The 22,415-nt window shown below is 42.3% G+C and overlaps 1 protein-coding gene across 1 annotated transcript in view; it reads left to right on the top strand.

Annotated features, from left to right (window-relative positions):
- Positions 1-11,416: 11,416 nt before the first annotated feature.
- ING3 (inhibitor of growth family member 3) overlaps positions 11,417-22,415 on the top strand; it is a 30,114-nt gene continuing 19,115 nt past the window's right edge. The window contains exons 1-4 of the mRNA XM_084785409.1: positions 11,417-12,188; positions 12,423-12,494; positions 14,520-14,620; positions 16,550-16,615. Coding sequence (XP_084641535.1) covers positions 12,161-12,188; positions 12,423-12,494; positions 14,520-14,620; positions 16,550-16,615 — 267 coding nt within the window. The 5' untranslated portion in view covers positions 11,417-12,160. The remainder of the gene's footprint in view (positions 12,189-12,422; positions 12,495-14,519; positions 14,621-16,549; positions 16,616-22,415) is intronic.

Raw genomic sequence — 22,415 nt, 5'->3', positions numbered from 1 at the left:
CAAAATAACTACCAGAGCATCCGGCCGAAGCCTGTCTTACTAAAGACCGTCCTGGGAGACCTTGCTTGTGTAATGAGGGTGGGCCAGCAAGAGAACCTGGTGTTTCCCAGCTAGTAGATGTGCTTTGATATGTTAAAAAATGGTTAGACTTATTATTTTGGTGAACCATCTGATAATCAGTCCCATGTATTACATTTTAATACATTTTAATACACTGTGATCCCATACAATTAATTAAAATGAAACTGAAATTTCTTATCAGCTAGCATTTTTACTATCACTTTCCTATGTTTAGGTATATTTAAATCACAATACTTACCATGTGTTATAATTTACTGGATCATGCAATAATGTTAGAAGTACAGATGTGTAGTCTAGCAGCTATAGGCTACACCAAAATTATATACTATACAGCTGAGGCTAGGTCAGATAAATTGGTATGTGCGTATGCTATGACACTCATTTCTTAGAAAATATTCTAGTCATTAATACTTGACTATAGATCAGTGGTTCTCGTGACCCCTTTGGAGTCGTGTATCAGATGTTTTGCATATCAGGTATTTATATTATGATTCATACAGTAACAAAATTATAGTTATGAAGTAGCAATGAAGTAACTTCATGGTTGGGGTCACCACAACATGAGGAGCTATAATAAAGGGCCACAGCATTAGGAAGGGTGAGAACCCACTGCCATTAGATGGCTATCAAAACCATGATATACAGTGATTGCCAAGTTTTAAAACACGTGATTGTTTTACTTATACCTTTGTCATTATCACCCTATATTTTTGTTTGTATATGACTTTTTTCATCAAATAAATCAATCTATCTCAATAGATTTTATGTTAATTCTCCTAGGTGAACCACCTTCTGCCTTCCTCAAAAATCTCACTGCATTATATCACTAACCAAATTTGTCTAGATCAGCTGTATGTTCTGCAAACCCTGTCCTTGTGAAATATCGCATTAGCTGTATTTGCTGATAAACAAATATTTGCTGAGATAAACTGCAGTAGATATTTTCTCAGATTCCCAAAAAGCCTTATTATTACAGATTGGCACTTAGAGCTTCAAAGAATTCTTAAAATATAGAGCATCAAAATTAGCATATTTCTTTCATTTCCCTCTGCTTACTCTTTTAAGGCAAGCTAATTAAAACCACTCTCAAAGAGTTGACCTATTCCTGTATTTGAGACTCCTTCAAAGACTTTGATTTAGAAAAGTCTTCTCGGCATTCTGGTCTCCTGCTTCGCTGGCCAATGGATCCCATTTTCTTCAGAGAGCTGCGTGGTTAGCCACCAAGGCACCCACACTGCCCCTCGCCAGCCTGAACTTGCCAACTTATGAACTTGCTCTCAGGGCTCACGCATTTATTCAATAATTCATCACGTCTTATTGAAGTCATATTACCTGCCAGCTCTGTGGATCAACAGATGAATAAAACATGGTCTCTGCCCTTGAGAAATTCTGAATTAGTGGGAAAGGCAAGCCTTGTAATGTAAGATAGTGCATTCCATGGGATATTTACGGCAGTGTGCGAAAGCACTCTGTTACCGTATTTTATTCTTAGTTTTCCAATGATGAGGAAGTCCTAAGGAACTTTAGAAAAAGATTTGCTTCTACTAGAAGCATAAGGATTCCTAAGCTTTTAGTAGTAGAACTAATTAAGCACAAAGTACAAAGATATGTCAGAAAGCAACGTGAGGAGCTGGGAAGCTGCATTAGCAGACGGTGTTTTCTGGGCAAACACGGGGACCTGAGTTTGGACACCCAGTGCCCGTTAAAAAGCCAGGTGTGGTCATGTGTGCCTGAAATTCCAGGGAGCCAAAGACAGGGCAACGCTAGTCCAGCCAGTCTAGCCAAGTGGCAAGCATGGAACTCAGTGAGACACCCCGTTTTGAAAAAAAAATTTTGAAAAGGAAAAGAATGACGATCCGTGACATCTGCCTTTGGCCTCCAGGTATGAACAGTCTGCCGCTGCCATGTTCGAGTGCCTGGACACATACACGGGTATCTACCAGCACAGCCTAGAGTCCCCAGAAAGGTACTGTCAGTGGAGAGGTTATTCAGACCAGATTGGCTAGTGGGCAAGTCTAAGAGGGATTGTCATGATTGCTAACTGATGTAAGAAGGCCTAGTGCATTGTGGGTAGCACAGTTCCCTGGGATGGTGATTATGGGATGTAAAAGGAACCTGGATGAGCATGAGCTGAAGCAAGGAACCAAGCAAGCAGTATCCTCTAGAGTTCCTGCTGGACTTCCTGCCCAGACCTTTTTATTAAGGGACTGTAAACATATTACCTGAACCAAAACCTGGTGGTTTGCACTAATTGATTTTGGTCATAGTGCTTTAACACAGAGACAGTGATACTAGACCTACCCCCAACACAAAAGTAACCTGAATTGTCCTTATATTTCTGACATAAACCAATTTATACCTGCTCTCCATAAAAGCATTTTAATAAGAGGTATCTGGAATATCTGATAGCTAGGTATTTTCTTATAATACCTCTTTATAGAAGAAAATTGTTTGCAAAACGTTTAGTATGTAGCTCAGTGGTGTTGCTTAGAGAAGACTCAGCATGCGTGAGGCCCTGTGTCCAACAGCCAGTGCTACAAAGCAGAAATAGAAACATAAGAAATGAAGTGAACAGTAAGCTGTGTGTGGTGGTACATGCCTTTAGCTCTCCGTGTGCAAGGCCAGCCTGATCTACAGGGTGAGTTCCAGGATATCCAGGAATACACAGGAAAATCCTCTCTTTAAAATCAAAACAAACAAACAAAAACACAGAGATAGGGGAAATATTGGAACATGTAGGCTTTCTTTTTCTAAATTTTATGATAAAATGTAATGAAGTAGTTAACTAATTATGAAGAAAAAGGTAAAGAAGAAATAGACATTCCAGGGTTTTAATAACTTACGATGTTTCAGTTGGCACATGGCCATTGTACAGAGTTGCAGGAGACAGTAGACTAGTTGAGTAGCACAGGGGCTTAATGAAGAAATCAGGACAGGTAGCATCTCTTCTCATGTTGGGGTCCTTTGGCTCTTTTTCTAGTTATTATGAGACATATGGCACATTCCTATAGCTACAGTCATCCTATACCGCTGCAGAATGCTAGAACCTATGTGTCCAGCCTCTCCATCCACCCTCCTCCCGCCTCTCAGCTCTTGCTCTCTGGTGACCCTCTCCTACTACCGACTGTTTTTGAGATCACTTTATAAAGCTTCCACACTTAGTGACCACTTTTTTTTTTTTGAGACAGAAAGCACGGGTCTGTTATATTAATGAAAACATTAAAATGTCACATCAATTAAATAAGAAGAAAATGTTAAATGATGCATTTCAATTTTTTCAAAGGTAGTTTCCAAATTAAGTTCTGTGTTTCATGTGTAAATTAAATTTGCATAATAAAAATTTTACCTATAATGTCATGGTTCTAAAGTAAAAATAAAAGCTAGAAATGAACACATGAGATGCTATCATTGAAGTCAAATGGTTTTGTTGCTCCTGTCTTTACAATCTTTATGCATTTGATTTTTTTTCTTTTTTTTTATTAATTTGTTCTTGTTACATCTCAATGATTATCCCATCCCTTGTATCCTCCCATTCTTCCCTCCCTCCCATTTTCCCCTTATTCCCCTCCCCTATGACTGTTCCTGAAGGGGATTACCTCCCCCTGTATATGCTCATAGGTTATCAAGTCTCTTCTTGGTAACCTGCTGTCCTTCCTCTGAGTGCCACCAGGTCTCCCCCTCCAGGGGACATGGTCAAATGTGAGGCAACAGAGTACGTGAGAAAGTCATATCCCACTCTCCATTCTACTGTGGAGAGTGTTCTGTCCATTGTCTAGATCTGGGTAGGGGTTTAAAGTTTACCGCCTGTATTGTCCTTGGTTGATGACTTAGTTTGAGTGGGACCCCTGGGCCCAAATCTGCCTATCATAATGTTCTACTTGTAGGTTTCTAGGACCCTCTGGATCCTTCTACTTTGCCATTCTCCCATGCTTCTCTCATCTAGAGTCCCATTAGGATGTCCTCCCCTTTGTCTCAGTTTTCTGGTAAGTGAAGGCTTTCGTGGGACATGCCCCTTGGGCTAGTATGCAGATATAAGTGAGTATATACCATTTGAGTCTTTCTGCTTCTGGGTTAACTCACTCATTATGATCATTTCTTTTTCATCCCCAATCTATTACTCACTTCATCAGTTATGACAATTCAAGCAAAACAGCAATGGTTGCATAGAACTTAGGTTAACATTTTACTTTATCCGTAGAAATATTATTTTAACCACTGACAGTGTTTAGAGCGGCTGGCACATGGTGGTGACAGAGAAGACTATAAAAGTCAGTTGTTCTATTTTTTAGATCTCCCACAAACAGTAACTTCTTTTGCTTGCCTGCTCTGGTGAGGGCTTTCCACACAGCACCCTTGGAATGATACTTACACTCATTTAACTCTTGGCACTGCCAGTTCTAAAATGATTTTTTTAATGATTACATTTATGTGCTTGGTAGTGTACCCTGTGTTTTTAGATAGCCCTGGGAGGGTGGGCACCATCCCACAGGGCAAATTACCCCTCTACCCAGACCTAGGTAACTTGGCCACTTTAGTTGACAACATGTGTGTAAATGCTATAGAATTCAAAGTTAGTTCTGTCTGATTTTAAAATCCCATGGCTACCTAGTACCATTTTTTACTTATGACACAGATGCCTTGGTGCCCCTGAAAGCTGTTACACAGTGCAGCACAGAGCAGCGCAGCACAGCACAGCACAGCACAGACAGCACAGCACAGCACAGACAGCACAGCACAGCAGAGCACAGACAGCACAGCACAGCACAGACAGCACAGCACAGCACAGCATAGCACAGACAGCACAGCACAGCACAGCATAGCACAGCACAGCACAGCACAGCATAGCACAGCACAGCACAGCACAGCACAGCACAGCATAGCACAGCATAGCACAGCACAGCATAGCACAGCACAGCACAGCACAGCACAGCACAGCACAGCACAGCATAGCACAGCACAGCATAGCACAGCACAGCATAGCACAGCACAGCACAGCACAGCACAGCATAGCACAGCACAGCACAGCATAGCACAGCACAGCACAGCACAGACAGCACAGCACAGCACAGACAGCACAGCACAGCACAGCACAGCACAGACAGCACAGCACAGCACAGCACAGCACAGCACAGCACAGCACAGCACAGCATAGCACAGCACAGCACAGCATAGCACAGCACAGCACAGCACAGCACAGCACAGCATAGCACAGCACAGCACAGCACAGCACAGCACAGACAGCACAGCACAGCACAGACAGCACAGCACAGCACAGCACAGCACAGACAGCACAGCACAGCACAGCACAGCACAGCACAGCACAGCACAGCACAGCACAGACAGCACAGCACAGCACAGCACAGCACAGCACAGACAGCACAGAAAGCACAGCACAGCACAGCACAGACAGCACAGACAGCACAGCACAGCACAGCACAGCACAGCACAGCACAGACAGCACAGAAAGCACAGCACAGCACAGCACAGACAGCACAGACAGCACAGCACAGCACAGCACAGCACAGCACAGCACAGCACAGACAGCACAGCATAGCACAGCACAGCACAGCACAGCACAGAAAGCACAGCACAGCACAGACAGCACAGCACAGCACAGCACAGCACAGGGCAGCACAGCACAGACAGCACAGACAGCACAGCCCAGCCCAGCACAGCACAGCACAGACAGCACAGCACAGCACAGCACAGCACAGCACAGCACAGACAGCACAGCACAGACAGCACAGCACAGACAGCACAGATAGCACAGCACAGACAGCACAGACAGCACAGCACAGACAGCACAGACAGCACAGACAGCACAGCACAGCACAGCACAGGGTGAGTCCTGTGACCAAAGTGGCCCCAGATCATTCAGCATGCCCCACCTTTCCTAGAGGCAATCTTCTATTTCTGCCATGATAGTTTTACTTATTAAACAACTCTATCAAAATATTGTCATTAAATATAGATTCCTTCATGACTCTATTTTTTCCCTGCTCCCTTTCTGGAACCCATATTGACCTTCCAGATTGATTCTCCAAAGTGTGAATCCATCTGTTTTATTCCTCTGCTCTGGTTTGATTTCATTACTTATGCCTTCTAGTACTGACACTCCCCCCAGCCCCCCCCAGCCCCCAACCCCCATCCCCACCCCTTTTTCTCCACCACCTAATAGCTTGAGTCTTTCCTTCTTTCTCTGATTTCTTACATCTCAATGCTAGATACTCTCCAACACAAACTGCTTTTAATGGTCTAGGTTAAGGAGAAACCTTAGTGGGCAGTATTATGTTTGTCTCCATGTAGGCACCCTTATGGAGTGTTATGGTTTTAGTAAAATTTCAATACACTACAGGGGCCTTTAGCTATTAAAACTGTGGCTCTCTGGGCGACTGGAAGGTGTTGTGGGCCTTTAAGAGGTGGGGCCCAGTAGAAGGTCCTTACCTCACTGAGGTGTGCCCTGTCAGGAGACGGTGACTCACCACTCTCCCGCCCTTTTCTCCTACCCTTCTCTTCCAGATAAGGACATGACTGCTAACTTGGACATGCGCTTCTGGCCTATCTAACTGCCACCTCCTCCAGATGCTAAAGCAATGCCCTTCCCTAACCGTAGATGTTGAATCCAAAAACTAGGGCTTAGCAACATTTTCTCTTTAGACATGGCATTATGTTTCCTTCTAGTGTGCTTTTACTATGATAGGGGAGAGTCTCTGCACCTTGCAGGGAGTCTGAATTTGGCCTTGACACAAAGGTGTGGTGGTTTAAGGGTCTCATAGCTTTGGTGGATGTTTCAGCCATGATCTCAGTGGATGGATGGCACATTCACCTAATCAGTATCCATCCATGATGATTGACCCACTGCAAAATGTTTAGTGTTAGCTTCCCGGTCAGCATAGGATCTTAGGTCGTTGGTACTTTCATTCCACACAATTAGAATCCCAACACCTAGCAGCTAAGGGTGTAAAAATATTATAGGATATGTTTAGTATGTCTAAGAGTCTGGGTATGATCTCTAGTACTAAAAACAAAAATAGAATAAACCCCATCAGCTAAGACCTATAAAGTAAATTATTTCAGCTTCTGAAATTGCTCAACTTAGAATTTTTTAATATCTAGTGTGTGAGAAATTCATTCTTAGTTGACTTCTTAAATTCTGAATATCTTGTTAAATCAGGAATCTGTGTTTTATTTCATTATTTTTTTGTGTTTTGTTTTTTTTTTTCCTCCTGAGACAGTGTTTCTCTGTGTAGCCTTGGCTGTCCTGGACTCACTTTGTAGACCAGGCTAGCCTCGAACTCACATCGATCCACCTGCCTTAGGAGTCTATATTTTATAAGAATGGCTTTGTGGCAGCTTTTTAAAATTTTTATTATAATTACATTACATCTCAATTGTAATCCCTGGCTCTTACCTTTCTGTTCCCATCCTCCCTTTTTCTGCCCTACTCCCCTCCCCTAGACCTCTGACCTGTGTGGTCCTCCTCCTCCACCATCTAACCACAGCCTATCAGGTTTCATCTGGATAGCCTGCCTCTGTGTTCTCACAGGGCCTCTCCTACAAGGGGCAGCAATCAAATCCCAAGCACCAGAGTCCATGTCAGCGGCAGTCCCTGCTCTCCCCTCCCCTCCCCCATGTGGAGAATGAGCTGTCCATCGGCTACAACTGAACAGGGGTCTAGGTTCTCTGCTTGCAATGTCCTTGGTTGGTGCATCAGTTTGTGCAGGACCCCTGGGTCCAGATCTGCCAGCCTTGATGGTCTCCTTGTGGAGCTCATGACAACCCGTCCATCCCCCATCCTTCTATCCCCACCTCGTCCATAAAACTTGCAGATCTTAACCAAAAGTCTGGCTTTGAGGTGCAGTATCTGTCCTGATCCATGCTTGGTAGAGTCCCTCAGAGGACATCTATTTGAGCTAATATCCATGTTTTCCTGTGTCTGGGTCTGGGTTACCTTGCTCAGGATGATCTTTTCTATTTTCTAGTTCCAACCATTTGCCTCAAATTTCAAGATTTTCTTCTGTTGAGGAACATCTAGGTTGTTTCCAGATTCTGGCTATTACGAATAAAGCTTCTATTGGGCACATGTCCTTGTTGTGTGATGGAGCAACTTTTCGGTGTATGCCCAGTGGTGGTATAGCTGGGCCATTAGGTAGCACTATTCTCAATTTTCTAAGAGCCAGACTGATCTGCAAAGTGGCTGGACAAGTTTCCACTCCCACCAGCAATGGAGGAGTGTTCCCCTTTCTCCACATCCTCGCCAGCATGTGCTGTCACTTGAGTTTTTATCTTAGCCATTCTGATAGGTGTGAGATGGAATCTCCGAGTCATTTTGATTTGCATTTCCTTGATGACTAAGGGTGATAAGTATCCAGGGATCTGTCATCCCTTTTGGTGTCTTCACTTCCCCCGTCCACTGTGCTCAGGAAGAGCGAGCTGCTCTGCGCAACCTCCTTCCCCTCCATTAGCTCCTTGTCTCCATGTTTTCTGCTTCCCTCCAGATCCCCCATCACTGACACCCTGAAACCAGGTCAGGAGAGTAGATCTTCCTGAGAAAGATGAGTACTGGGAAGGAAAAGTCTGGCACCCTCAGATCTGTGAAGAGACAACTATCATTCTATTGGTGGGCTCAAGGTTCACCCAGGGAATAGTTTGACGGATTTTTAACAAAGTAGCAAAGTTTTCTAAAGTTACAGCTCATTTCCTGTACATAATGCAGATGTCTGTAGGGCACATATAATGTTTACTGCAGAGTTAAAAATCTAGTTTTAATCTTCAAAACTTATTCAGAGTTCTGTGATGGTGGTTCTCTTTGTAAGCCACGGCAGTGCTGGAACCTTGTGCTAAGAAAGCATTCCTATGGACATTCTACACAGTAACCTAAATTCCCCCTTGCCTTGAACTCTGGTAGCCTCACATTCTGCATCTACTTTAGAATCATTTCCCTAAATTCTAACTCTTTCTACCTAGGCATTCATTTTCCCTGAGGTACATGGCACATCTCCCCTGCATGTCCCTCTCTAGAATTTAGCACAACAGCGACATCATCATAGCTATAGTAAGTTAATGCTAGAGGGCTCTGGGATAACTCAGTGGTAACAGTTTCACAGGCATCCCCATGTTGTAATTGCTATTGTGGTTTCCCACTTACACATCTGGATACAGGCATGTTGAACGTTAAAACCACCTTCAGCACCACACAGCTTTTATTAGAGCGACAGCAAAGTGGGGAACAGCAAGGAAAGAACTGGCGCTTCACTGGTGGATCTCAGCAACAGGGGCAAGAGGATCACACAGTTCATTGTTCTACAATGTAGCATGCACTTGTGTTACCATGTTGTTGGTCTCCTGTCTCTTCATTCTCAATTTCCCACCCCGAGACAGCCTCGTAATAGGGTCACCTTCAGCCTGCCCCTGTTGAGGTAATAAGGAATTATTAAGGAGCACAGGAACATGAGTGCTTAGACAGTCCTTCTTCACATATGAAGCACTGCCAGGACACGTGGTGTTGGTTGTGTGCAGGTGGCATCACCAAGTATTATCAATTGCACAACACAACAATGTATGTATATGGTTCCTGCAGGTGACAGCCCAGCAATAAGGGCTATGTTTAGCAAGGAAAATGGACAGTGTGTAAGTTTTATTCTCGGTTTCTCTGGAGAGTGTGTGTGTGTACACTGCCTAAATTAGAATCATTTTAAAATTTCATTTTCGTCAATATAGAACACTCCTTGAGGAAGCTCAGTTGTTTACATAGACACGGCAAACTTCTACTTTTGACAGCTAATATGGTAATATTAGCTACTCCGACTGCAATGTCTGCTAAGAACTCAGTTAAAAAGCTCAAGGGAAGCCAGATGAGATGACGTGGTGCAAGCCTGGAAAAGCAGCAGTTTGGACTCCAAGGTAGAAGCAGGAGGATTAGAAGTTGAAAATGATGTTTGATTGTGACAGTGCGTTGGCAGCTAGCTGGGGCCACCTGAGAGCCCATCTCAAACAAACCAACCAAACAAATAATCTGTCCTGATATTATAGTAGGACATAAGGAAGTCCTCAGAGTGGGGAGAAAAGGAGACGAGGGAAGGAGAATGAGCCCATCTGAAGAAAGCAAGAGCCGACATGAGCTTTTGTTCAGACGTTATCAGTCAGTGCAGAGCTGCTGCGGCGACCGCTACACAGCAAGCCACTGAAGAAGATCTAGCCAAGGGCCCACTCCCAAGGAGGAGTTGAATAAAAGGCGACATTCGAGGTTCCCAAGAGGAATAGTGCCTAGGTTAAGGGTGAGTAAGAGATAAACTCTTTTTACATAAGAGGCCAGTAAGAAACATGCTTGTCTTGGACTTAGGACATAAGGGAAAACAAGTCTCCCCTGAGAGTATATAATGAAGTATTTGGGTTACAGGCTCCAATTCTATCTATCTGTGCCATATAAAAAAACACTCAAATACACAACTTAATTTGGCCCTAAGTTTGATGGTGTCTTGCAGCAAACTTGTAGAATAAAATGTTAATGTTCTCTAGAAAACTCAATTTAACTACAGTCTTGAGGAATCTCCACATTTATAACCCCAGAATAGTGAGTTCTGAGTTAAAAACCCCAACCCAGATGAAATTAGCAAAGTGCTTGCTTTTGAAGAAATAGAACAAACAGACACATAGTTTTCAGCACTGAATTTAAACTAAACAGATGTAGACTAAATATATTTAACATGTAAGAAATATGAAAATGGCTTTTAAAAAGAACAAAATAGAACATCTAAAAGCATGTAGTTTAAAATTTTTAAACTATAATATATAGAAATATTACGAGTAGTGGATAAAATAAATCTTTAAAATGCCATCCTGATGTTTGTTGTTGTTGTTGTTTTGTATGAGACAGGGTCTCCCATAATCTAGGTTAGTCTCTAACTACCTATGCTGCCAAGGCTTGAACTGTTCCTTGAGTCTCAACTCACCCAATTTGGGAATTCAAGGTGAGCGTCTCTATGCTCCACCAGGTAGTCTAAGGGCTCACATCCCTCCAAGCACAAAAGCATTTATGTAGTTGACAAATTTTTATGAGATGTATTTTAAGATAGAAACGGAGCGGCGATGCACTAACTACACCACCAGTTAACATTTGCCTGGGTTAGAAAAGGAGCTTGCTCAGAACTATACATTTTAACCCAGCTACCTACCCAACAAAAAATTGAGTCATTGTTGATACATGCCAGCAGTAGATTAATTCTCCATAATTTATGGCTAGTCGTTATTTATTTACTTACTTACTTATTTTACAGGTGCATTAGGACAGCTGCTTTACAAGGAACACAAGACCTGCCACAAAACATAACTGACTACTGCAGACAATTTTGGGGCTCTTTTAATTTGGAAAATGCACTTTCGCTCCAGTCTCAATAGAAATTATCTTAAAGTTACAGGGATAACAATCCACTGTCCCTATCTCACAAGGGAATAATGAAGATAAATTCCAGCAGCGAGTTCTGTTCTAAACAATCTGAATTTTCCGAACTCGGCCGATTATTCTAGCGTTTGGAATCTTTGCTATTTGCTTAGCACAGCTAGAAATCCGTGACTCACAAACTAGGAATCACAGCACAGAACAGGTGAAAAGTTGCTCCTAGTTGTGGCAGGCAGGCGCATACAACTCCCATCATTCCTCATTAAAGAAATCAACAAATAAGCCGAGGCACCGCATTTCGGATTCTGGCGTGCTTGTTTCGCGCAGGCGTCTGGTTTCTGTAGTTGCCACGTCGAGAGATGCCCGCGTTGGTGGCCCTGCGCAGAAAAAAAATAGACTACACTTCCCAGAACACCGCGGGCATCCGCGCCGGCCGGCTGACGTCAGCGCTCCAGACAGCCAATGGCAACGGCGGGCGGCAGTGAGGCAAGCGCCGTCAGGCGCCAAAGTGGAGCCTTTTTTTTTTTTTTTCTGCTTTTTTTTTTTTTTTTTTTTCCTTTGCCGGAGTCGAGCGGGTGCTGCTAGCGGAGGCGCCATATTGGAAGGGACAAAACTCCGGCGACAGCGAGTGACACAAATAAACCCCTGGACCCGTTCGTCCCCGCAGCAGTCAGGGCCGCGATGTTGTACCTAGAAGACTATTTGGAAAGTGAGTGCGCGGCGCCGGCGACGCGGCGATCGGGATCCGCGGCGGGCGGGAGCGCGAGTGGCCGGGCGGGCGGGATGGCGGGAGGGAGGGGGAGCGGGGGATGTTTCTTTCTCACGGTAACTGGCAGCCTCGTTGTGAGCGGCCCCCCCCCGCACGCACGCACGCACGCACGCGTGACGCCAGCGCGTACCTTCGCCGTTGGCCCCGCCCTCTGACGGACTGTGCCTTTGACAGTGATTGAGCAGCTTCCGATGGACCTGCGGGACCGCTTCACGGAGATGCGCGAGATGGATCTGCAGGTGCAGAGTAAGTGGCGCGTCTCCACGGCCCCGCGCAGCCCCGGCCTCCCTCGGGCGTCGCCTGGCGAGTGCTCCGCGCTACTTTTCTCGGGCTGTTCCTGGAGGCGGCAGGCACAGCATTCCGTTAACACGCGGGGCACAGAAAACACAGTGTTTGTGTACTGTATGGAGATGACGACACTGCACTCGCGTGATTCTGAGAAGGTTTGCACCCGAGGCTGTATGTGGAACGTGGGAGTTCTGCATTCAGATCTGAAAGTTCATTACGTTCCGAATTTCTCAAGAGTTAAGATGTAGAGTCACAGCTCTTTAGTGAAGTTGCAAAGGCAGAACTTTGACAAGTTGCATATTATGGAAGACACTTAAAGCTGTCAACAGCATGGTCATTTTCTCAGCCAAAACAAGGGAGAGAAATAAGATATTATGGACATCTTCCGATCTGCTCTTTATAAAAATGTAGATTATTTGGTAGTCTTTCCTACTCATTTCTTTCTTGTTTTATAAACACAATCATGTACTTAAGAGGGATTTCACACTTACTGTGTATCCTAAGCTGTCTCGGATCTCCTGCTCTTCCTGCTTCTGCCTGCCTAGTGCTGGGGTTTACAGGTTCGGCTCAGCTTTGATTTTTCTGTCAGTGCTTGGCAGTTTTGTATGTGACTTATTTCCAAAATTAACCTTGTTCTTTTGAAAAGCCAGACTGGAAGTGGCTCAAAGGCAACTTGAGTTTGCTAAGAGGTTGTTCCTGCTCTACCTCAGAACATGCCCCCCCCCCAACCCCACCACCCCTAGCCCCCAGCACACACATTTCTGTACCTTTTGTTCCCCAGTGTTCTTGTCTCTGGGTCATCTCTTGGAGTATATTGCCCTGTAGCCCATGATAAACATGTGACAGGTATATGTGTGATTTTCTTTTTGACATTAGTGTACTTGCAGCAGTAAGTATTTGCTAAAGCACATTGCACAGAGATTGAGGAGTGTTTGGTGGCAGATAAATTTGGGCTCACTCTGGGACATCACCATCACCAGTTACTTACCCACCTTGGCTGCACTGCTGTCTTGGAGACCTTTTTTTTTTATTTATTTTTTTTAACAGTCTCCTGAGGACTTAAAATAATACAAATAATTAGGATATATAATACTCATTACAAATAGGTATAGAATATGGGATAATTTAAAACATTTTAAATCAATTTTTAAAAATCCTGTGATAGTTTGGGTTTAATCTATACATATTACAGGGTTTTCAAATTTACTTCTTTTATAAACCTGGAGCTTCCGAAGTTAAAAGTGATTGTGGATTAACAAAAGTAGCAGCATGACTAATGTCCACAAATGCAACTGAAAATAAAATGCTTTCTAAAAATTAAGATTAACTAGAATGTCTCAGAATCTTTTCTTTTAAAAAAATGCATTGAAGTTCTTTAAACAATGAATATAGTGAGCAATTTTTTTCCATTTCCATAACAATAAAATTTTTTTAATTGTCTTTTTTAGTATTTATCCACTGAAGTCATTAGTTTGTCATGGGCTTTGGAAAAGCTTACATAGCATGTGTATTGAGTAAATGGCATCTTAAGTGAACAAATGATCACATATTTCATACGTTCGTGTGAGATGACGTGATGAGGTGCTTGATGCTATGCAGCAAATGTTGACTCTGTCATCACTATTTTTATTAAAAGAAGGGTGAGAACTTTCCAGTACTCGGGGTAAGCATCTCTGGTTGCCATAAGCAGCTAACTTACTGCCATTAGCTTTGCTATCAGCTCTGTACTGATACAGGGCTGCGGCGTAGGTCTTGTCGGTGTGGTTGACTCTACCGTGATTATTAGAAAATGTTTTGAAATAACAAAAGTCAGTACAGAATGTTGCAGCTTTTTAAAACTAAGGTAATTAAGGCATTGCTGCTTAGAGAATAAAACATAATGTATGTAAGCCACTAGCAAGTTCAAACAGTGCATGTTGTCAGACTTACTTCCTCAAATCAAAGCAGGTTGGTCACTAAGTATGAAATGTTTTATTATGTCAGATGCAATGGATCAACTAGAACAAAGAGTCAGTGAATTCTTTATGAATGCAAAGAAGAATAAGCCCGAGTGGCGAGAAGAGCAGATGGCATCCATCAAAAAAGTAAGTGAGATGCCTTGAAAAATTGTCAGACTTGGGACCGTCCAAGAAATATTTAAAATTACATAGATCCCTGGATATTGAATAAGGGAATGTAATAAGTGACTTGGGGGTGCTTGTTATGTTTTAGAGCAGTGGCTTTCAACCATTAAAAAGCACATTACAATTCATAACAATAGCAAAGTCACAGTATGAAGTAGCAGTGAAAGTACTGTTGTGGGTCACCACAACATGAGGAAGTGTAGTAAAGGGTTGCAGTTTGGGAGGCTGAGAACCACTGCCTCAGGGCTGCCTGTCATTCTTTCTGAGGATTAGCAGGTGCTGTGGGACTTAGGGCTGCCCTCCAGATTAGATAAGATCACTGACTGTGCTCTGCATGTGGGATCTGCTGTCTTCAAGGATGCATTGGAAACACAACTTCAAGGCTTGGCTTCGGTCCTCACTGCCAAGTAGCTGTATGACTTATGTCAACTTTTTTAATATGAGGAAGACTACATCCCTACACCCAATCTTAATATAAAATTTCAGGGATCTGCAGAAATACTAGCCTTGAAACTAACATTTTCATAGTTGTATTGTTTATTTTTCCATTTGGAAGAAAGATTGTTTCTCTTAGGAGGGACAAAAAAAAAATCTGTGTTCATAAGAGAAGTGGTCCTGGCTTATAAAATTTCCATTTGTGCAGGAGTTTAGAGCTTGCATATGTAAACTTGGAATTCTCTGGCCATCCCTTTCAACTAAAAGGTCTTTTCTTTCCTTTTTTAAAAAATTTTTTTACTTTTATTGTTGTTGTTATTGGGTGAGAATATTGAGATAGGATTTCTCTGTGTAGCCTTGGCTGTCCTAAACTCACTTTGTCTAGAACTCACAGAGTCGCTAGCCTAGAATTCAGAGGTCCGCTGCCTCTGCCTTCCGAGTGCTAGGATTAAAGGCATGTGCCACCATGCCCGGCTTAAATGAGTGTTTTGGGTTTTGTTTTTATGTATGACAATGTGAACATGTCCCCTAAGTCTACTACTTTGCTGTGAAAGCTCATGGGATAATTTTTGTTGTTGTTGTTGTTTTTAATAATATGGAGAATTATAAACTATAGTGTGGGTGGTATGAATTTATACCTAATTTAAAACCAGAGCTGTGGAACCAGTGGACAGCAGAAACATGCAAATCAGAATCCTTGCTGAAAACTGCAGCTGGAGAGATAGCTCAATGCTTAAGATCACTGACTGCTCTTTTAGAAGACCAGGTTTTATTCACAGCACCTACATGATGCTTACAACCGTCCATAGCTGCAATTTGATGGGATCTGATGTCCTTTTCTGACTTCTGTGGGCACGTGGTACCCATACATACATACAAGAAACACACTTACACACATCAGATAAATATTTTTTTAACTTGTAAAAACAGTGTCCCTGTGTTTTGTTTTTGTTTTTTGTTTTTTGGTTTTTTTTCTTTTTTTTTTTACTTTTTCAAGACAGGGTTTCTCTGTGTTATTTTGCCAGTCCTGGACTTGCTTTGTAGACCAGGCTAGCCTTGAACTCACAGTGATCTCTCTGCCTCTGTCTCCCAAGTGCTGGGATTACAGGCGTGTGCCCTCATACCCAGCACTAGTCCCTGTTTTATATGTTAGCTAAATCATAACATTCTTTTGTTCTTTCATATTTGTTAACTCAGAACTTCCTAGTAAAGAGGCTGGACTTGGCTTAATTTCTTTTTACTTATGTCTTTGCTGAGGTGTTTGAACATCTTTCAGTTTTTGACAGTGCACTTCATTTCTAATGGTCTCTCAACCAGCCCCAACCCTGGAGGCTTGTTATTGCCAGTATGAGAAGACTGAGTGATAATGGGGTAGAGTAATGAAAAAGCAGGAAGATATATATATATATGTAAGCTAAAGTTGCCAATGCTTAAAGTGAAAATATTTTTCTTTAGGACTACTATAAGGCTTTGGAAGATGCAGATGAGAAAGTACAGTTGGCAAACCAAATTTATGATTTGGTAAGTAACAGAGTGCATATTATGACTGTGTGTGCTGGAATTCTGGATTTGTTATCAATTTTACGAGCTGAAATGTCAACTGGAGTGTTGCTCTTTTTGGTCATATTTCACTTAAGAGCTCAGTGTCTTCTCTTTGGGGAAGAGTCGTACAAGTCCACAGTGTTCAGTGTAATAAGTTGAGAACCACACATTTCAATGAAGACTACTGTAAGATTATGGGCAATATTGTTATTTTAAAAAGAATTGGGTTTATTAACTAACCCTTTATTTAATTAACCATTTTGAAATTGTTTCTAAATAATGTGTAATTTAGAGTACTGTGTGAGTGAGTGTTCTTGATGGTCTGATGAAAATGAAAAAGAGGGCTTCTTGCATCACTGTTTACCTAAGGGGTGCTGCTGCGTAGCTGGCATCACTTGGGCCAGGTACACAGCTGGGAACATGAGATCACAGACACCTAAAGAAAAAGAAAAAAAGCCCAGAAAACAGACTCTCTGTGAAATGTGTGGGGCTTGTTTTGTTTTGTTTGGTATTTTTGTTTGTTTGTTTGTTTCTGGTTTTTGTTTATTTGTCTGTTTTGACCGCTATTTTTTTGGTGTTTTACGTTTTTAGTTTTTTTTGTTTTGTTTTGTTTTTTTGAGAGAGAGAAAACACATGAAACTGGGTGGGTAGGGAGGTGAGGAGAACTTGGGAGGGATTGGGGAGGGGAAGGAATATGATAAAGATACATTGTGTGTAAAAATAAATAAATAAAAAGAAAAGAAAAGGAAAAACAGATGTTTCTTTCTTGCAACAGTAACTCTAAAAGTTTGAAATCACTAAGAAGAGAGATACATGTACATTTGTTTCTCAAACTGATGTTATGATGGTGTCACTACCATAGGATATGAAGCCTCTGTTTTTAATGCAAAGCTTCTCCTTAGTATGTACTTTAGGAAAAATAATTTCTCTTTTGTGTCAGTGAGTTGAAACAGAAAACAGTGTTCACTTTTGGTTGACTTGAACATTTTACACTTTGTGTCTTAGCTTTGCATTGTTTTCTAGATACAATTTATCATTGAAAAATACATGCAAATAAAATGTCATTACTGAACATAACACATTATAAAAATGTTCTAGTGTCATCTCTTTTACTGGTGTAAAATACTCCGACCAAAAGCAGATTAGGGGAAGAGAAGACTTGTTTCAGCTCACAGGTTACAGTTCCGGATGAGAAGTCAGGGTACAGGAATTTGAAGTATAAATCATGGAGGAGCTCTGCTTGGCTCATACAGATGCTCAGCTAGTTAAACAGCCCAGGGCCACCTGCCCAAGAAGTTATCCCACCCACCGTGGGCAGGACCCTCCGCCTCACTTAGCGAGCGAGACAGACGCACACACACGTGTCCACAGCCAGCTTGATCTGGCAGCTCCTCTCCGATGACTCTAGGATGTCAGCTGACAGTTAAAGCGAACTAGAGCCGAAGGCATCCACCTTATGTATGATGCGGGCAAATGCTTGCAACTCACAAGTCAATATCATATAGGGAAGTATGATACTGCTTTTATATAGTGGAGTTCTTAAATTTTTAATTAATTTTTTAATCTTGCTAAAAATGCATATGGCCTTAATTACTGAAGGTAGAAGTGCATCTCATAGATGAGGTTTATTCTTTTTCTTATTATTTTACTTATTTTTACTCTTTTACGGTTACAGCACATGTGTATGTATGAATTTTAGTCACTTTCACTCCTAATTCTCTCTTGTCCCACTTCCTGCTGAAAGTCAAGAAGCCAGCCTACCACTTTCATGTCTTCTCTTCTGTGTGACCCACTTTAGTTAGAGTTCTTTGCACCAACATGGGTTGGAGGGTATTTCCTGGAGCATGGACAACTTATCAGAGGCTCCACCACTGAAGAAAATGACACCTGACCTCCCAGCCACCATTAACTAATAGCAGACCATCAGGAGGGGTAGGGCCTCGGGTCCCTCTGTTATCCATGATGAAGTATTGACAGGCTCTACCTCATGCAAGTTACCACAGCCACTGTGAATTCCCCAGTACAGTGTTATGGCATGTCTAGTCGATGTGCTTTTTGTTTCCCACCTCCCTATCTGCGCCTGTACCACAGTGTTCCCCGGGCCTTGGAAAGGACTGTGCATGTCCCACGTAGGGCTGAACACATCCCATCCTGTGTTCTTGGCACTCTGACTAGTTAAACTTCTCTGCATTAACTGCCACATACTGCGGTAAGAAGGCTTCTCTGACCCAAGGTGTGGACAACACTAACTTATGCAAATAAAGATGAACATTTGGAAGGAAATTTGACAATGTGGCCATTTAGCAAAACCATCGTAGGTTTTTCTCTATGGCCTTTGAACTCCCCAGCCAGGAGCTTTTGACCAGATTACAGTATTAGGCATGATTTTCGTCTTGTGGATTGGCCTTCAAATCCATAGAAAGCTGTCTGTTCATCGTAATTTTCATACCATAAGATGCTCCTGACCGTAAGATGTACCTAGATTTTAGAGCAGTAAAACAATAGAAATAGCAATAGAACCATAAGGCACACCTTACTTCTCCCCCCCACCCCCCAACCCCCGCTTTTTGAGGAACGGGGGTGGTGCATCTTATGGTCCAAAAAAAATACGGTACTTCCATAACTGTCAAGGCATTTTGGACAGAGGGCACATTTGCCTGGCAGGTTGTCATCAAACCACATGGCTTACAGATGGGAAGACTGTTCATGACTTTTCTCCTTCAGCAGCTTGCATTGTCTTCTCTGGCACCACAAAAGCAGTGAGGAGGAAGCTTCTAGATCAGTTCTAGCTTGATTTCTCTGTCTTACTGATGTGTGGCATCTTCAGCAGTAGGATTATATGGTCTTATTAAGTTCTGGTGGAAACCGAGTAGTTGAGTTTTTTAAATGGATATTACACGCTTCACACGCTGTACTCTTAATACATGGTAGTAGACATGATAAATGAGTATCTATAATTCTGTGGCAGTTGGAACAGAAGCCCTATTTAACTACTTCATTGACAATGTGGCTCTAGAAACAATTTAGCTTAATCTCAAACCTCAGCTTCTTTATCTGTAAAATGACTTTTTCTTTTATTTCATGCTGAACTATTTTCATGCACATACATACATCCAAGCGCACATGTATACAGGTCAGGTCATTCTTAGGAAGGCTTTTACGCTTTAAAAAAATCACTTTATCTCCTTTTTCCAACTGGAATTTTCTCAGCCCTGCCAAGGTGAAACTATTTTATTTCATCTGCTAATATCTCTAGGCTTAACCTTTATTTCTTTTTTCTTTTCCCTTCTTGCCACCTCTGCCTTCCTTTCTGCTGCTTTCCCTCCCTTTCCTTTAAAATGCACCATTACTATCTCAGTAACCCTTTTATTCCCATCAAAGTACCATTTCTTCATCTCTTATGTAGAATCGAAGTACATAATTTAGAATCAGGATAGTGGTTATAAAGATTCTAGGGATCAGAGGAGAATGGTGAGTAGCTACTAAGCTACAGTACCTACTATCATGAATGCACATAGTTTTAAAAAGATAGAAGAAAAGGTTTTCATTGTTTTTACCCATAAGAAAAAGAGATCAAGTGTTGAGACGGATGTATTTATTTTGATTTGAATATTAACATTAAGAATGTTTTGATTTATCACATAATACCTCAGAAACACAGGTTGTGTTTGTGTGTGTGTGAGGGGGGGGGGCGGGGAGAATATGGTACCCATGGGTACAAGGTACTCATGGAGTCCAGAGTGGATTGTGGAAGCTCTGGAGTTGGAGACAGGCTGTTGTGAGCTGGGAGCCAAACAGATCTTCTAGAAAGAGTGTATGCTCTAACCACCGAGCTATCTCCCTAGCCCCGCATATTAGGTTTTAAAAGTCCCCTTTAGATCTAATGATCCTTATATTTCCTCCGCTTTTCATTGTCTACAGCTTTTAACGGTTTCTACAGTAGTGCTCTGCATTCATTAAGAAGCAGGGTCCTGATTCCTCTTTGCGTCTTTAACCTGCTCTGTCCCACGCTGCACCTGCTGACCCTGAGCGTCATGTGGAGGTTCTCCACCTCTGAAGTACCTCCTGCATGTGTACCTCATTGCCTTTGACTTTACCATCCAATTCGTAAAATCCAAGACTCTAGTTGAGCTCTTTAACTTTTATCCATGTTTTTCAATACCTTCTGCATCACTGCCATCTTAAGGTGGCCTCACTTGCTCTGACAGTCACCAGCAGTCACTTGTAGCTAGCACAGCTGGTGCCTCTGCAGACTCGTTGGCTTCACTTATATTTGGATCCTTTCATTAGACACAGTGCACTGGTCCTTGTGTTTGAATGGAGTCTGTTTCTTTTTGTTCTTCCCCATGGTTATTTCAAAACAATGCCCTCATTTCCATTTCCTACAAACATCTTCTTTCCAGTCGTGTGATCTGGTCTTGCATTGCCAAGAACCTAATTTGAGGCTTTTTCGTGACCGTTTCTGCAGTTATCTCTAGGCCATTTTCTCTTCCTATCAGTTACTCATCTCTTCCTATAGCTGTGCTTACTTACCTCTTCCTCCTCCACCATCCCCATCTGTCTTCTCTCTGTCTCTCTGTCTTGGGAGGGAACTGTCCATATAGTCCAGGCCAGCCTTGAACTGAAAAATGTTCACTTTTACTACCGTTCCTATCTCTTCCCACATCGCCTTTGACTTGGCTGTTTACATATGCATTCTATTCTTATCTTCAGCCATTGCTTTCTTTTTTTTTCTCATCTTTTCTTTCCGTGTCTTCTGGTTGTATACTACAGCATTTAAACACTTGTTTCTCCCTTCTCTTTTAAAGATACCTAGTCAGGCATCCAAGCAAGTCCTGTTCTGAAACATTGTCTTTCTTGAGTTTCTCATTCAGGCTTTGTGATGTTCTCTTGAAGATTTCAGTTGATTCCTAAATCCATTGCATTTGTATTCTTTTTGCCAATACCCTGAACCTTCAGCTGAAAACTTCTTTATTTATCCACTGGGAACTCTTAGTCCATTTGGAGTCTATTGGGAAGTTAAATACTGTTTACTATGCTCTTTTTATTGACATTTTTGCTCATGCGTTGTTACTTGAAGGCTTTACTTAAGTGTTGTTGCCTTTGTGGCCTTTCTCAGTCTCTAATGTAGCTCACACTAGTGTCCCTTGGGTTCTATCCTTGACCCTTATTTTTCTTATTCTTCAAGTATTGATCACAGATAACTTTCTATCCTCTCTTAATTCCTTGTTCCATACCATACAGTGGTCAGATGCTCCTATACTCCCTTCCCTCATACTTTCCACACAAGTAAAGAAACACTTCTGAGTGACCTTCCCATACGGCCTCTTAGTTTCACAAACTAGAAGTCACTCCTTAAACCTGGACAGTTCTGGGTTGCCGAGTCACGTTATCTGAGACTCCCTCTCTCTCGGTCCCCAGCTTTTATCCCAGAAGATGCACTGACCTGTAGTTTCTCAGACCAGGATACTGAAAATCCTACAGTCCTTGTTTCCGTCTATCCACACATAATCTCCACAACCCAGTACTTCCTTCCCACTTGTTTAACCTGCTGTAGTCTAGTACTTTTATAAAATATGGCTGTAATTAGAAAAATACAGTCTACCCGCACTAAATGTATAATGTCCATTTTAGCTAATAGATCTACTATTGTAACCATAGCTCAGACAGGATAAAGAGCACTGCAAGTCTCTAGAAACGTCTTTTGCATCTTTCCTGGTGCATAACCCCTCTACTATAGTCCTCACTTGCTGGAAAGACTAGAGTAGCTTTTCCAAAC

Source organism: Acomys minous (assembly GCF_964271855.1).
Source record: "Acomys minous genome assembly, chromosome: 6".
NCBI classification, from domain to species: domain Eukaryota; kingdom Metazoa; phylum Chordata; class Mammalia; order Rodentia; family Muridae; genus Acomys; species Acomys minous.
This window is presented reverse-complemented; position numbering and strand designations above follow the sequence as displayed.